The sequence below is a fragment of the Chelonia mydas genome, chromosome 12, assembly GCF_015237465.2.
Source record: "Chelonia mydas isolate rCheMyd1 chromosome 12, rCheMyd1.pri.v2, whole genome shotgun sequence".
In the NCBI taxonomy this organism is placed as follows: domain Eukaryota; kingdom Metazoa; phylum Chordata; order Testudines; family Cheloniidae; genus Chelonia; species Chelonia mydas.
Genome location: NC_051252.2, coordinates 4,598,550 through 4,614,147, shown reverse-complemented (window position 1 = coordinate 4,614,147; position 15,598 = coordinate 4,598,550). Strand labels below are relative to the sequence as shown.

Genomic DNA, 15,598 nt, shown 5'->3' with positions numbered 1-15,598 from the left:
TAAGTGCATTAACTCGGCGGAGTGCTTCCACAGTACCGAGGCTAGAGTCGACTTCCGGAGCATTGCACTGAGGGTAGCTATCCCACAGTTCCCGCAGTCTCCGCTGCCCATTGGAATTCTGGGTTGAGATCCCAATGCCTGATGGGGCTAAAACATTGTCGCGGGTGGTTCTGGGTACATATCGTCAGGCCCCCGTTCCCTCCCTCCCTCCCTCCGTGAAAGCAAGGGCAGACAATCGTTTTGCGCCTTTTTTCCTGAGTTACCTGTGCAGACGCCATACCACGGCAAGCATGGAGCCCGCTCAGCTCACTGTCACCGTATGTCTCCTGGGTGCTGGCAGACGTGGTACTGCATTGCTACACAGCAGCAGCAACCCATTGCCTTGTGGCAGCAGATGGTGCAATAGGACTGGTAGTCATCATCGTCATGTCCGAGGTCCTCCTGGCCACGTCAGCCAGGAGCGCCTGGGCAGACATGGGCGCAGGGACTAAATCTGGAGTGACTTGATCAAGCCATTCTCTTTAGTCCTGCAGTCAGTCCTATTGAACCATCTTATGGTGAGCAGGCAGGCGATATGGATTGCTAGCAGCCGTATTGTACCATCTTCTGCCAGGCAGGCAAGAGATGACGATGGCTAGCAGTCGTATTGTACCATCTTCTGCAGAGCAGCCCTGAGATGTGGATGGCATGCAGTCCTTCTGCACCGTCTGCTGCCAGCCAAAGATGTAAAAGATAGATGGAGTGGATCAAAACAAGAAATAGACCAGATTTGTTTTGTACTCATTTGCTCCCCCGCCCCGTCTAGGGGACTCATTCCTCTAGGTCACACTGCAGTCACTCACAGAGAAGGTGCAGCGAGGTAAATCTAGCCATGTATCAATCAGAGGCCAGACTAACCTCCTTGTTCCAATAAGAACAATAACTTAGGTGCACCATTTCTTATCGGAACCCTCCGTGAAGTCCTGCCTGAAATACTCCTTGATGTAAAGCCACTCTCTTTGTTGATTTTAGCTCCCTGAAGCCAACCCTGTAAGCCGTGTCGTCAGTCGCCCCTCCCTGTGTCAGAGCAACGGCAAACAATTGTGCATCTGAGTTGAGAGTGCTGTCCAGAGCAGTCACAATGGAGCACTCTGGGATAGCTCCCGGAGGCCAATACCGTCGAACTGTGTCCACAGTACCCCAAATTCGACCTGGCAAGGCCAATTTAAGCGCTAATCCACTTGTCAGGGGTGGAGTAAGGAAATCGATTTTAAGAGCCCTTTAAGTCGAAATAAAGGGCTTCATCGTGCGGACGGGTGCAGGTTTACATTGATTTAACGCTACTAAATTCGACCTAAAGTCCTAGTGTAGACCAGGGCTTAGTGCTCATATAAAGGCTTATTAACCAGGGCACTAGACGGGACCTGTACGTGCCTCTGCTCTAGAGCCAAGCTGGGATACACAGGGTGAGGACATGCCCACAGGAGCTAGTAGCATGATCCTGCATGCGATTTGTTACCTTCCTCAGAAAGAGGGAGGAACATCTCCCCACTGTATTTTCCACTGAATACATCCGATGAAGCGAGCTGTAGTTCACGAAAGCTTATGCTCAAATAAATTTGTTAGTCTCTAAGGTGCCACAAGTATTCCTTTTCTTTCTGCGAATACAGACTAACACTGCTGCTACTCTGAAACCTGTGTAAACACTGTTCGTCTCGGCCCTTTCACTCTAGGTGAGGCAGGGACCCTGAATGCAGGTTCTTCAGCAGCTTCCTCCTTCTACATGGTGTGACAGGGTCAGGCCAGATGGCTACAAGAGAGTAACAGAAGGCAGATATAATAGCCCCAGGCTAAGTAGGTCCCTTTTCCCTGGATAAGGGAACAGGGGCAGTTCCAGAACAATCAGGAACCTTCTGGAGACAATTAAGACAGGCTGATTAGAACACCTGCAGCCAATCAAGAAGCAGCTAGAATCAATTAAGGCAGGCTAATCAGGGCACCTGGGTTTTAAAAAGGAGCTCACTTCAGTTTATGGTGTGCGTGTGAGGAGCTGGGAGCAAGAGGCACGAGGAGCTGGGAGCAAGAGGCACGAGGAGCTGAGAGTGAGAACGCGGACTGTTGGAGGACTGAGGTGTACAAGCATTATCAGACACCAGGAGGAAGGTCCCATGGTGAGGATAAAGAAGGGGTTGGGAGGAGTTGTAGCTCTCGCACAGCTGTTCCAAGAAGCACTCTAGACAGCTGCATTCCACAGGGCCCTGGGCTGGAACCCGGAGTAGAGGGCGGGCCTGGGTTCCCCCCAAATCCTCCCAACTCCTGGTCAGACACAGGAGGAGTTGACCTGGACTGTGGGTTCACAAAAACAGCCAAACTAAGGGCTGCCGTGAAGCTCCAAGGTGAGCAAATCCACCAATAAGCGCAAGACCCACCAAGGCAGAGGAGGAACTTTGTCACAATGGACTGACTTCCTCTTTACCCAGCCACAGGAGGCTGGGTAGACACTAATCTTCAGGGACAGCAAGCCCCTCCCTGCCCCAGTTGCAGATAGGTGGAGAGCCTTCTCAGGAGACCAAGAGAGGCCTATGCGAACAGAGCACTACATCTAACAAAAGCTATGTCTTCACTGCAGAGTTAGCCTGGGTGACTGGCACTCAGCTCCGGATGCAAGCAGCCACACTAGAGTTACTGTGTCCTCACCGGTGCTCCAGTCCCCGTGTGTGTTAGGACTTGCAGGGAGGGAAAAGGGAAATCCCATGGTTCTGAGAGCTATTGTAAGCTGAGCCGCTCTATAATTCTTTCCGTGACCTGTAAGGGAACTTGCCTGTCCTCCTTGGCACATGCGGGGAAGCATGGTAAGATACTGGAGAGCTACCAACAATCAAGTAGTTTACCCTGCATCCTCACTGCAAAGTGGGCGGGTTGCAAGCCTGAGCAAAAGCAGCACTCTGATTTTAGCCTCTGGCCCCAAGCAGGCAAGCTAGCCTGAAACACCTCCGTATGCATGCATGGAGCTGCGTTAGGACAACCCACGTAAGAGCCACTTTAACCCTGCAATGAAGACAGACCCTAAACATGCTGGCAAGGCACACTGCTACATGTGAATTAGTGATAATCTAGCTCTGCTGCAGTACTGGAAACTCAAACCCAAACACAACAGAATTGAGCCCGGGCAAGAGAACCAGAAAGTGAGCCAGCCAGAAACAAAAGGGAAACAGCCTAGTGAAATGCAAAGGAGTCAAACAAAACAGAGCCAAAAGTTGATCGTTTAAAGCCTTTCTGTTAATAATTTAGGGTGTAACACGAAGAGGGCAGAGGTTAATGTGTTTGGGGTTTGTTTTTACCTTGACAGTGTCCCTTGATCTCTAATTCACCAGTATTACTCAGCCATTAACAGGATTTTATAGGGCCCTGAGTTGCAGAAATGAAAATGTAATACCATGCATTATAGCATTATGTCAATGCCCATCTCTTCTCCCTCGCTTATGACTCCTGCCCTCCCCCAACCATCAAAGAATTATGTCCTGTACCATAAGCACCCAGCTTCCCTCAAGCTCCATCATTCTCAAAAAGCAAACAAAATGCCCAGCTGTTGGTCCCCAATCTCCTTTATGGCCACCCTAGTTTGCACCTATGGTTGTTACCAGTATGGAAAGTTGTATTAATATTTGTGGCAAGGGGCGGGGGGTGTCAGGAAGAAAGATGCTGCACCCAAATACATTCTTCTGGTATTTTTACCCTCAATAATTTTCCCACTTCTCTTTTGTTCTAATAATGGCTGCTCAATTCACATTAGCTTCATTCCTGGGCTACTGTTTCTCTGCTAAATACAGTGGAAACATACCAGTACATGCAGACAAACTAAGAATAGTCTTCAGAATGGCACAAGATGGTCCAGTATCATTGCGGTTAAGATGCAACACCCATCTCAGAAGATACCTAGAGATGAGAACACTTTTCTGACCCACAGACACTGCAGGCCAAAAAACGAGTGAAAGCCTACTGACTTCAGTCCTGATTGAAGTGGCTCGACACCATTGAGTTTGGCCCTTCACATTTAACTGGGAACTGAAACAATCTAAACCATATTTAAGAGTCTATGTGTATTAAAGGAAAGGATCCACTTACAACAAAATGTATGAAGTTCAATTCCTATTTCACTTACCCTGCTGACTACCAACTTCAGGATTCTGAGTTCACCTTGCAAGAACTGAACACAGCGTAAGCACCTACTGAAGTAAGTGAAGGGGATAGAGAGGACATTCCAAAATAGATGCTTGTGATATATCCCTTCTTTCAGAGGAAAGCCTCTTGAACTTGAGCAGCAGCGAGTGAAGGGGAATTGATTTTTCAAACGCATGCGTTGGTTTTAAGCCTGCACAGATTCTCTCCCATGTCAGTAAAAGGGTATTTATTTACATACACAATATTCCACAGCAACGTAGGCCCCAGGTCACAATGTGCACCTGGCAAGTGGCTACATGATTTTCTGAGTTTGTAACTGAGCGGATGATATGCCTTCGGGAGTCCGAGATACCAGTTCCTCCAGTGGGAGACAACTGGCCACTCACTTCAGCAAGCAGGCGTGCGCAGAAAAACCTGAATTCATCTGCACTCACTGTCGCTGAGGTAGTGCATTAAAAGGAAAGAGAAAGTAGAAGCTAGAAGAAGTTTCAAGAGCAGCAGAGCACAGTGTGTTTGTCAGGCTGACCTCAGCATTCTGCACCAGGCTGTGAGAGGCCTATTTTAGTCCTGTTGAATGTTCCAGCTCTCCAAAGAACACTGTGCCTCTTCAGAGGAGAGCCCTTGGTCCGCTCGCTGCTTTACTGAGGCTCTCACTGCTTTATTAAAATCACTACACGTTTTCATGATCATCTGAAATGTAAAAGCACATTCCTCTGTAAATTGATTTAGCCTTTTCCAGGAGGAGCAACTCACATGTATTTAAAAACATTTCTTTCTCTCACAAAAAGTTTGTCTAGGATTTTTAGAACCACGTATGCGTTTCTGCACACCTTTAGGCCTTAACTGCAATCTCTACTGTAAAGTGTCTGCACTGGCTAATTCAGCTCACATAGAACAATCTCTTTCCATATGAATAGCTGAAGGCTGAAACAGTGGGCTAGAGACCGATATGATCATTAGAAGCATGGGGTGATGTGCAAAGGTGACTTCAAAGGTTTTCGGCTGCCCTGGTCCTGATGCTGCTCTGTGCTTGCTGTCTTCACCCTGTTGAGTTAGAACAGCCTGACAACAGCATTCTGAATTTTCAAGGGGTGAAAGAAAATTTACCCCTGCTTGGAAGAAGAAAAAAAAATATCTCCCTTCTTCTAGCAAAAGGTCCACAGATCCCGTAGAATGGGTGTTGAGCCCTTCCACAACTCAAGAGGCAGAAGCAGACATATCAGTCACTGGCAGGGAAGAGGGGCACTCCCCTAGTCCCAGATAATTTGAGCTAACTCCAACAGCTGCTCCCAACTAGCTCCTTTCTTTATCTTGGAAGCTATTAGCAAGGATTGCTTCACATTCCCTAGTGCAGTAGATTACTGCAGAGCATCTATCCTGTCACCAGATAAGACAGTTACTAAGACACAGGTAACACAGGGCAAAAGCTTAATGTGTTCTGAGTGAGACCCAGTCTGTGAAAATTCCTCCTACTAAAAAGGAAATTTTCAAGTAAGCTTGCATATATTTACAGTTCTTCTTCATAATGGAGTCTTTTACAATGGAATTTACAAAGATTGTGCCCAGAAAGGGACAGCAGCATCCAATCTGACAAATGACATATGCATTTGGTGCCCTATTGCCAAAGCCAGCATCTGTGGAGGGTTGCACATCTAGCCTGTATAATTATTTATATTATAGGACCTAGGAGCCCTAGTAATGAACCAAGACCCCCTTGGACTAGATGCTGTGCAACCAGAACAAAAAGATTTTTCCTGCCCCCAAAGAATTTATAATCTAAATATAAGACAAGGCACAGAGGATACAATACAGATTGATGAGTACAAAGGAACAATGGGACAGTATTGGTAAGCATGATAAGCAGTATTCTCAGCACACCGGGGATCTAAACTGTTGTCAAGTTCTTTGAAAGTGTCACAGCAAAAGACAGTTGGAAGGAGGGTAATGAGGTAGCTTTGAAGATGTTAACAGGGAGCTCCTCCCAAGTGTGAGAGGCAGCATGAGAGAAAGTATGAAGGTGCTTGTTTGAAAATTTAACGAGTGGATAATGGAGGCTGGCTGTGGCATCATGGATTGGCTGGAAGGGGGAGTCAACATTCTGGTAGTGAACGAGAGAGAATAGTTTGTGAAGGGCCTGGAAAGTAGGGTGACCATATGTCCCGTTTTGGCCGGGACAGTCCCTTTTTTAAGCCCTGTCCCGGCTACCCTGCCTTTTTTTTTTTTTTTTTTTTTTTTGGGCAAAAGTGGGCATTTGTCCCGTTTGCTCTGGCCAGCTTGATCAGTTCACAAGCGCAAACAGGACAAAGGCCCACTTTTGTCAAAAAATGGGGTGCGGAGGAATGGGGGGACAAGTGGCAATGCCAGCCCCACGCAGGAGGGATGCCAGCCCCATGCAGTAGGAAAGGCAGGGCTCAGGCGGAGGGCAGGCAGGGCTTCAGTGAGCAGTGATGCCAGCCCCAGCCTTGCACGGGGGGCAGGCAGGGCTTGGGCAAGCAATGACACCAGCCCCACCCAGGGAGAGGGAGGCAGAGCTTGGGGGAGCAGGTTGGGCCAGCCCCGCACTGGGGATGGGGAGGGGTGGGCTGGCCAGACCTACGCAGAGTCGGGGGCTCAGATGAACAGCTCAGGCTAGCCTCACATGGTGTTCTGTTTTCCCTTTGGGAAATATGGTCACCCTACTTGAAAGCGAAGGCAAGTAGCTTATGTCTGATGATAAAGAGAAGGGGGTATCACTGGAGTGATTCAATGAGAGGGGTGACATCAACATGACAAGCAAGGAAAATTTAACAGAGGCCCACATGGGTTTTAGGTTTTTATTTTTTGGGGGGGGGAGGAGGGGAGTTGCAAGAGGGTCATAGGAACAACAAGAGGGAAATCAGTTGGCGAACTTGCTCAACATCTTAGATGTCGACACGCAAATGCAAGGAGTATGGGGAATAAACAGGAAGAACTGGGAGGATCAGTATATGACCTAAACTGTGACTTAATTGGCATCACTGAGACTTGATGGAATACATTTCACTATTGCAATATTGGTATAGCTTATTCAGGAAAGACAGGCAGGGAAAATGGGAAGAGTTGTTTTATTATACATCAACAACACATACAATTGTTCCAAGGTCCAACAAGAGGTGAGAGACAGAGCAGATGAAAACGTCTCTGGGTGAAGATAAAAGGGTGGGGAGGAATACAGGCGATGTAAGGATGGATGAGACATTTCCAAAACACAAGACTGGCAGTAATGGAAGACTAACTACCTATACATCTGTCGAAAAACTAATTCAGCAAAACACAAGATGTCCATAAATTCTTGGAATATATCGGGGACAATTTCTTGCTTCTGAAGATGGAGGAAGTAACCAAGGGGACAGCCATTTTAGACTTAATTCTAATAGAAAGGAATTAGGCCTGACTTACACCTAAAACTTAGCTCGACCTAGCTACATCACTCAAAGCTGTGAAAAATATCATGCCCAACTCTTCAGTGTAAGAACATCTGGGAGAGAATGGATAATACCTCAGTCCTTGCTGTCAACAAGTGGGAAGGAACTAGGTTGCTTATGCTCAAGGAGACATGGAAAACAATTGATCACTGTCCTCTTTATAACAGCCCTTAACGTATTTGAAGACTTATCAGATCCCTCCCTCAGTCGTCTTTTCTCAAGACTAAAGAGGTCCAGTTTTTTAACCTTTCCTCATAGGTTGCTGTTCTCGACTCCCTGCCAACTCTCCTGAACTCTTTTTCCCTTAGACTTGCTTCTCATGGGACCTCACCTCCCAATTCTCTGAGTTTTCTACACAGTCTGCCTGTTTGAAGTCCACTGACATTATTCTGCTGTTTTCCCTCCTACCATTCCTCAGAATCACAAACACTATCATTTCATGATCACCTTCACCCAAGCTGCCTTCCATCTTCAAATTCTCAACTAGTTGTCAGAATCAAATCCAGAATAGCTGCGCCTCTAGTCACCTTCTCCACCTCCTGTAATGAAAAGCTGCCTCCAATGCACTCCAAGACCTTGTGCTCTATGGGGCTGGGTTAAGCCAGCTCTTCTCCTGATATATTACAAAGCCATGCTCCTGCATTAGTTCCAACATAGCAGGAAAGCATGCAAGAAAGCCTCCACTACCATCCCCATGCTGGCTGCCATGCCCTTCCACTTCTGCACTCTCCCCCTCAGCAGCTGGCCAGGGAGGAATGAGCACAAGAGCAGCTGAGACATGGAAGAACAAGCTGACAATGAGGTGACTACTGGACAAACACTGCTTCTCTCCCCTACCCCTTTTATTAAGGCATTGGCCAGCCTTCTGTAACCTGCCTTGCTCTCTGTGGGGCTCAATAAGAAAAAATAACTTCCGCACATAAGCTTGGATCTGCTAGGCACTACTGTAATACAAATGAATAAATAATATGGACATCTGTTAAACTCACTGCAGCCACCACAAACAAATGCAGTCCATTAACAACTCTATTTCAGAGTTATGGGGCTGTAGATGATTCAGGGGACTGACCATGGATACTGGCAGGGTGGAGAAACTTGCCTGGCCAACCCAAGTGGCACCTGTTACGTGGAGAAACACAACATTTTCAGTCCTCAGAGCGTCCAATATCGATATGGCAGTGCTATGTTCACACATACAGCAAAACTATTTTGTAACCAGCGCTGTGTTCTGGACTTTTATGTTACTGTGGCTCACTTGAGATTGTGTTCCTGAATGTAACATACTGCAGTGCTGCGGGAAGGCAAACATCTTTGTCTACACGACGAAAGTACTCCGATTTTACAGAAGTCGATTTTTGGGAACAGACTGTATAAAGTCGAGTGCATGCATCCACACTAAGCACATTAATTTGGCAGTGTGTATCCACGGTACCGTAGCAAGCGTCGACATTCCGAATGGTTCACTGAGGGTAGCTATCCCACAGTTCCCGCAGTCCCCGCTTCCCATTGGAATTCTGGGCTGAGCTCCCAATGCCTGATGGGGCCAAAAATGTGTCGCGGGTGGTTATGGGTAAATGTCGTCAGTCAACCCTCCCTCCCTCCCTCCGTGAAAGCAACTGCAGACAGTCATTTCACGCCCTTTTCCCTGGATTGCCCGAGCAGACGCCATAGCATGGCAAGCATGGAGCCCGTTCAGCTCACTGTAGCAGTTATGACCATTGTAAACACCTCATGCATTATCGTGCAGTTTATGCAGAACCAGCACCTGAAAAACCAGGCAAGGCGGCGACGGCAGCACGGTGATGAGGTCATGAACACAGATTTCTCTAAAACCGCGGTCCCCGGCAATTTGGAGATTATGGTGTTACTGGGGCAGGCTCATGCCATGGAATGCCGATTCTGGGCCCGGGAAACAAGCACAGAGTGGTGGGACCGCATAGCGTTGCGAGTTTGGGGTGATTCCCAGTGGCTCCAAAACTTTCGCATGCGTAAGGGCACTTTCATGAAACTTTGTGACTTGCTTTCCCCTGCCCTGAAGCGCAAGAATACCAAGATGAGAGCAGCCCTCACAGTTCACAAGCAGATGACAATAACCCTGTGGAAGCTTGCAATGCCAAACAGCTACCAGTCAGTCGGTAATCAATTTGGAGTGGGCAAATCTACTGTGGGGGTTGCTGTGATACAAGTACCCAACGCAATCATTGAGCTGCTGCTATCAAAGGTAGTGACCCTGGGAAATGTGCAGCCTACCCCTTAATGCCCTGGCTCATGAAGCCGTACACAGGCACCCTGGATAGTAGTAAGGAGCTGTTCAACTATAGGCTGAGCAAGTGCAGAATGGTGGTAAAGTGTGCATTTGGACATTTAAAGGGTCGCTAGCGCAGTTTACTGACTCACTCAGACCTCAGCGAAACCAATATTCCCATTGTTATTGCTGCTTGCTGTGTGCTCCACAATCTCTGTGAGAGTAAGGGGGAGACTTTATGGTGGGGTGGGAGGTTGAGGCAAATCACCTGGCCGCTGAATACGCCAGCCAGACACCAGGGTGGTTAGAAGAGCACAGCAGGAAGCACTGCGCATCAGAGAAGCTTTGAAAACCAGTTTCTTGACTGGCCAGGGTACTGTGTTTCTGTTTGTTTCTCCTTGATGAAAACCCGCCCCCTTGGTTGCCTCTGAATTCCCTGTAAGCCACCTGCCCTCCCCCCTTCAATCACAGCTTACTTGCAAAGGAAATAAAGTCACTGTCATTTAAAAAATATGTATTCTTTATTAATTGATTATAAAAATAGGGAGATTACTCACAAGGTAGCCCAGGTGGGGTGTGGGAGGAGGGAAGGAAAAGGTCACTTCAAAACTTGTTGAATGACAGCCTTCTGTTGCTTGGGCTGTCCACTGGGGTGGAGTGGTTGGGTGCCCGGAGCCTCCCCCCCCCCCCCCGCCCAAGTTCTTGGGTGTCTGGGTGAGGAGGCTATGGAACTTGAGGAGGAGGGAGGGTGGTTAAACAGGGGCTACAGTGGCAGTCTGTGATCCTGCTGCCGTTCATGACGCCGGAGCATGTCCGTTTGATCCCGCAGTAGCCCCAGTGTTGCATCCTGCCTCCTCTGATCTTCCTGCCACCACCTCTCCTCACGTTCATCGGCCACTTTCCTGTACTCTGCTATTGTGTCCCTCCACACATGCTGCTGAGCTCTGTCAGTGCCAGACAACTGCATGAGCTCAGAGAAGATTTCATCGTGCGTGCATTTTTTTTCGCTGCCTTATCTGAGATAGCCTTTGGGATGGAGGAGGGAGGCTTGAAACATTTGCAGCTGCTGGATGAAAAAAAGGGAGTGAAGTATTTAAAAAGATACATTTTACAGAACAATGGCTATACTCTTTCATGGTGAACAACACTATTCACATTACATAGCACATGTGATTTTGGTACAAGGTTGCATCTTATATTGAGTGCCTGCGGCTTTGGTATTAGAGATCACACACGCAGTGCCAGGCAACAGAATTCGGCTTGCAGGCGGCCATGGTAAGCCATAGTCTTTCGGCTTCTGCAACCTTCATAACAGCAGCGCCCTCCTCTCCCATACCAAGCAAAGCACGTTGAGTTGGCCATTTGGTGCTGCGGTTTTCCTGTTAACGTGCAGCAGCAGAAACCAAACTAACCCCCCACTCCCCAAGCCAATTATCTGGGATGATTGCTTTACCTCTCACCCCACCGCGTGGCTGGTATCAGGGAAGATCCCTACTAGCCAAATGCGAACAGCTCAGCGCCAATGGTGCACCCCCCCTCCCCTCTTTCGTGGCTAACTGTGGGGAGGATTTCTTTTCAGCCACAGGCAAACAGCCCAGTAGGAACAGCCACCTCTGAATGTCCCCTTAATTAAATTCCCCTATTTCAACCACGTTACCATGAATGATATCACTCTCCTGAGGATAACACAGAGAGATAAAGAATGGATGTTGCTTGAATGCCAGCAAACACCAGGACCATACGCTGCCAGACTGTCATGCAGTGATATCAGATTACATGCTACTAGCATGGCATGGTAAAGTGTCGGATGAAGTGAGCTGTAGCTCACGAAAGCTTATGCTCAAATAAACTGGTTAGTCTCTAAGGTGCCACAAGTACTCCTTTTCTTTTTGCGAATACAGACTAACACGGCTGTTACTCTAAAAGGAGAGCAGCCTTATTCCATCCTCCATGGTAGGACAGGTTTCAGAGTACCTCCAGGAGAGCTTCATGGAGATGTCCCTGGAGGATTTCCGCTCCATCCCCAGACACATTAACAGACTTTTCCAGTAGCTGTACTGGCCACGAATGCATCCCAAGTCCTCAGGGCTACTTAATCATTAAAAAACGCTTGCTTTTATAACGTGTATTATATTTAAAAAGGTACACTCCCCAGAGGTCCCTTCTCCAGCTTCTTTGGGTTGGTAGGGTATTTCAGTCAAGGTGATAAAAAGATTCTGGCTGTCGGGGAGAACGGTGTGCTGTGTGCTCTCCTCAAGCTTGTCCTCCTCCTCATCCACAAAATCCTCAGGCATGGCGGAGAGTACCCCATCATTGGAGTCCACGGACAGGGGTGGGGTAGTGGTGGCGGCCCCCCCTAGAACTGCATGCAGCTCAGCGTAGAAGCAGCATGTCTGGGGCTCTGTCCAGGAGTGTCCATTTGATTCTTTGGTTTTCTGGTACGCTTGTCTGAGCTCCTTAAGTTTCACGCGGCACTGTGTTGCATCTCTGCTGTAGCCTCTGTCCCTCACGGCCTCGGAGATTTTTTGAAATGTTTTGGCATTTCGTCTTTTGGAACGTAGTTCTGATAGCATGGATTCCACTCCCCATACAGCGATCAGATCCAGTACCTCCCGTTCGGTCCATGCTGGAGCTCTTTGTCGATTCTGGGACTGCATGGTCACCTGTGCTGATGAGCTCGCCTGGCCAATCAGGAAATGAGATTCAGAAGTTCCTGGGGCTTTTCCTGTACACCTGGCCAGTGCATCCGAGTTCAGAGTGCTGTCCAGAGCGGTCACAATAGTGCACTGTGGGATAGCTCCCGGAGGCCAATACCTTCTAATTGCATCCACACTAACCCTAATTCAAAACGGCGATGTCGATTTCAGCGCTAATCCCCTCGTCAGGGAGGAGTACAGAAATCGGTTTTAAGAGCCCTTTATGTCGAAAAAAATGATTTCATTGTGTAGACGGGTGCACGGTTAATTCAATTTAACGCTGGTAAATCCGACAAACTCGAAGTGTAGACCAGGCCATAGCTTCTGTCCTTTATCCTCTTTTAGTTATTCCTTACCCTACTCAAACATGTGCATGCCATGTAAGTCCCACCCCCAGCTGATGTCTGCCAACAGACATGCAAAGCTACCATGCTGCCAAACAAGCACTATTCCAGGGACCTTAGGAAGGACACTGTATATCAAAGTGGTTTAACTCCCATGCCATCTGTTGTTAAGGAGGGGAGGGTGCTCAGCAGAGGATAAAAGCTGGTGTGATTCACAAAGCCATCAACAGCGGTGAAAACAGATGGAGAAGGCAGACATTGGTGGGCCACTTTCCCAAGTGAGAAGAAAGTCTTTTTAAAAAGAAATACCAATGAGAGTAGGTTGCTTCTACCCATTAAAGAGGATAATGCAGCCTCTGCTTTGATGTGATAATTGGAAGAGTTTAGAAAGTACATTTCAGGCTGGATTTGATTTGATTTCCAGTTGCTGCTGTAAAACATTTCAGGATCCACACACTAACAGAGCCAGGCTTGCTCTGGACAAATAGCTCACGAAAGCTCATGCTCAAATAAACTGGTTAGTCTCTAAGGTGCCACAAGTACTCCTTTTCTTTTTTCTGGACAAATAGGTGCCCGGTGTCTTAGCTAAGAGTTGGTGCTGGCACACAGTTAATGAGAAACTGAATCACAGCAAGCAAAGCCTTTGTTTTATTCAGTTTAGAGAAACGTTAATGTTGATTGCCCTGCAACAGTCTGTAATTAGTACTTAATTATATCACAGCCTATACAAAGAGAGAGCACTATGAGAAAAACAAGCCCAAACCCCTATCCCACAGAGCTCACAAGCAAAGACAGACAAAACAGACGACAAGGCAGCCCAAGGGAGAGAACAGGACAGGAAGGATTCTCAAAGGAAGCAGGTTCAGTGGAGGGATTTGAAGGCGGGGAAGGAGAGCTCTTAATGCATAAAAGGTGGCAACGCTGATGCAAGAGTACGGGCTGTGTGAGTACTGAAGCAAGAGTGAGAGGAGGAGATGAAGGGAACTGAGAGGAAACAGGCCTGGGGGAAGGAGAAAGTGAGCAGCGAACTAGGTGGGAGTGAGATTATGTAGGGCCTCGAAGAGGAGGATGAATCTAATGTACAAGAAGAATACCAGGGTATGATGTGGGGTTGGGGGTGGTCAGAGGAAGCAGAGGATTTTCCAGAGGAGGCTGGGATAGATTTAGAGGGAAGGATGATATGCAGAGACAATGGCCTCTATCTGAACTCTGTGGAACCAACAGCTACACGTATTGTATCACCATCTAAAGTCAAGCCCTTCTCCAGGTCTGAACGTGAAGACAGTCACCTGCTCCATTTCAGACCAACTGACCAAATGCAATTTTTGCACAGAAACTGCCGGACACCTGCCTGACAAAGGAAGAGATTTAAGTAAAGCAGTAACCAGCTTTTCCACAATGGCTGCTCTGAAATTCAGCTGGGAACAAAGATTAAGCAGACTATAAGGCACATCTGGAAATACTTTAAAGTCCATTGGCTGCTCAGCTAATCCCCAATGCGGATTTCCCTGCTTATTTATCCACAGATAGAGCTCATGGCAGAAGTCCGTTCATGACACATTTGCCTGACTAGAATTTCCTGAACTTTCCTCTTCTGGGCAGAGCCACTTGGAAGGTCTGTCCAGAAATGGCGCTTGGTTAACTGCACTGTGGCTTCTGGGGTTCTAGAGCACAGCCATGGCCCATCTCTTTGTCTAAGTCCCTCCTTTGGCTCTGCAGACAGCTGTCTACCCTATGTTTCACATCAGGAAGAAAGTCAAAGATGGGTCTGCATGCAATGTCCTGTAAAGCACAGAATGGACACATCTGCTTTTCAGTGTCCTTTACAAAGGAACTTAGGCAGGAGACCAGTTTTCATTTGAGACAACCAAATCTGGCAGCTAAGATCTCCTTGAACAAATGGACTTGCAAAGATTTGGTCTTCTGCTCCCTCCACCTCAGCCTTCATTACAGCTACCAGCCACAAACCCTATGAGTAGAAGTATATCAGAAAAGAGATCCAAAAACGAACTAACAAGTAGCATGTTTAAATTAAGCACTACTCATTCTTCATTAACGGATGCAGCTCTTGTCCTTATTTTGTTTAGTCCAATCTAGACTGTAAACTCCTCAAGGCAGGCACCTGCTATTGTGTTAGTCTGTGAGGTCCCATGCACAACTATGGCTGTCTGTAAGTAGCTTTTCCTAACCTTGCACACAAAGCAGTGCCTAGCACATGGCAGGTTCTGCTCTCCTGAAGTTCAATAATATTAATATTGTTGATCACCTACCTTTAAAGAGAGATGTAAGTAACCACAGCACTCATGAAAATGAAAGCAGCCTTGCTCCCCCTACAGGAAGGCCAGCATCTCCAGCAAACTGGATGGATTTTTTCTTGTGTGCACTTTCAAAAGGCATTCAACAGTGTAAACAGAGAAACAATGTGGAAAATTGTGGAACAATATGAAATTCCAACAAAATTAATCAACATTATGAAGGCATTCTATGCCAACTCAAAATGCTGCATTAAAATGGAAAATGGATTAAGCCATTCAGCATCAAGATAGGTGTAAGGCAGGGGTGCGTCTTGTCTCCTTTTTTGTTTATGCTAGTCATTGTCTATGGATTAAAACAATGCGACAGTGATACATATGGCCTAAAATGGAACAAATCAAGGCTATTTGATCTAGACTTCGCTGATGACATTGCTCTTCTCAATTAAGATGTCAA

General features: G+C 47.3%; 1 protein-coding gene across 4 annotated transcripts in view; it reads right to left on the bottom strand.

The window, feature by feature from the left end:
• Positions 1–15,598, bottom strand: part of PSKH1 (protein serine kinase H1) — an 84,041-nt gene that overhangs the window by 35,681 nt on the left and 32,762 nt on the right. The window contains exon 3 of one of the 4 annotated variants that reach the window (XM_037877386.2): positions 4,688–4,851. The exons of the other annotated variants lie outside the window; for them this stretch is intronic. Within the exon in view, the coding sequence (XP_037733314.1) occupies positions 4,723–4,851 (129 nt within the window). The 3' untranslated portion in view covers positions 4,688–4,722. The remainder of the gene's footprint in view (positions 1–4,687; positions 4,852–15,598) is intronic. 4 annotated transcript variants of the gene reach the window in all.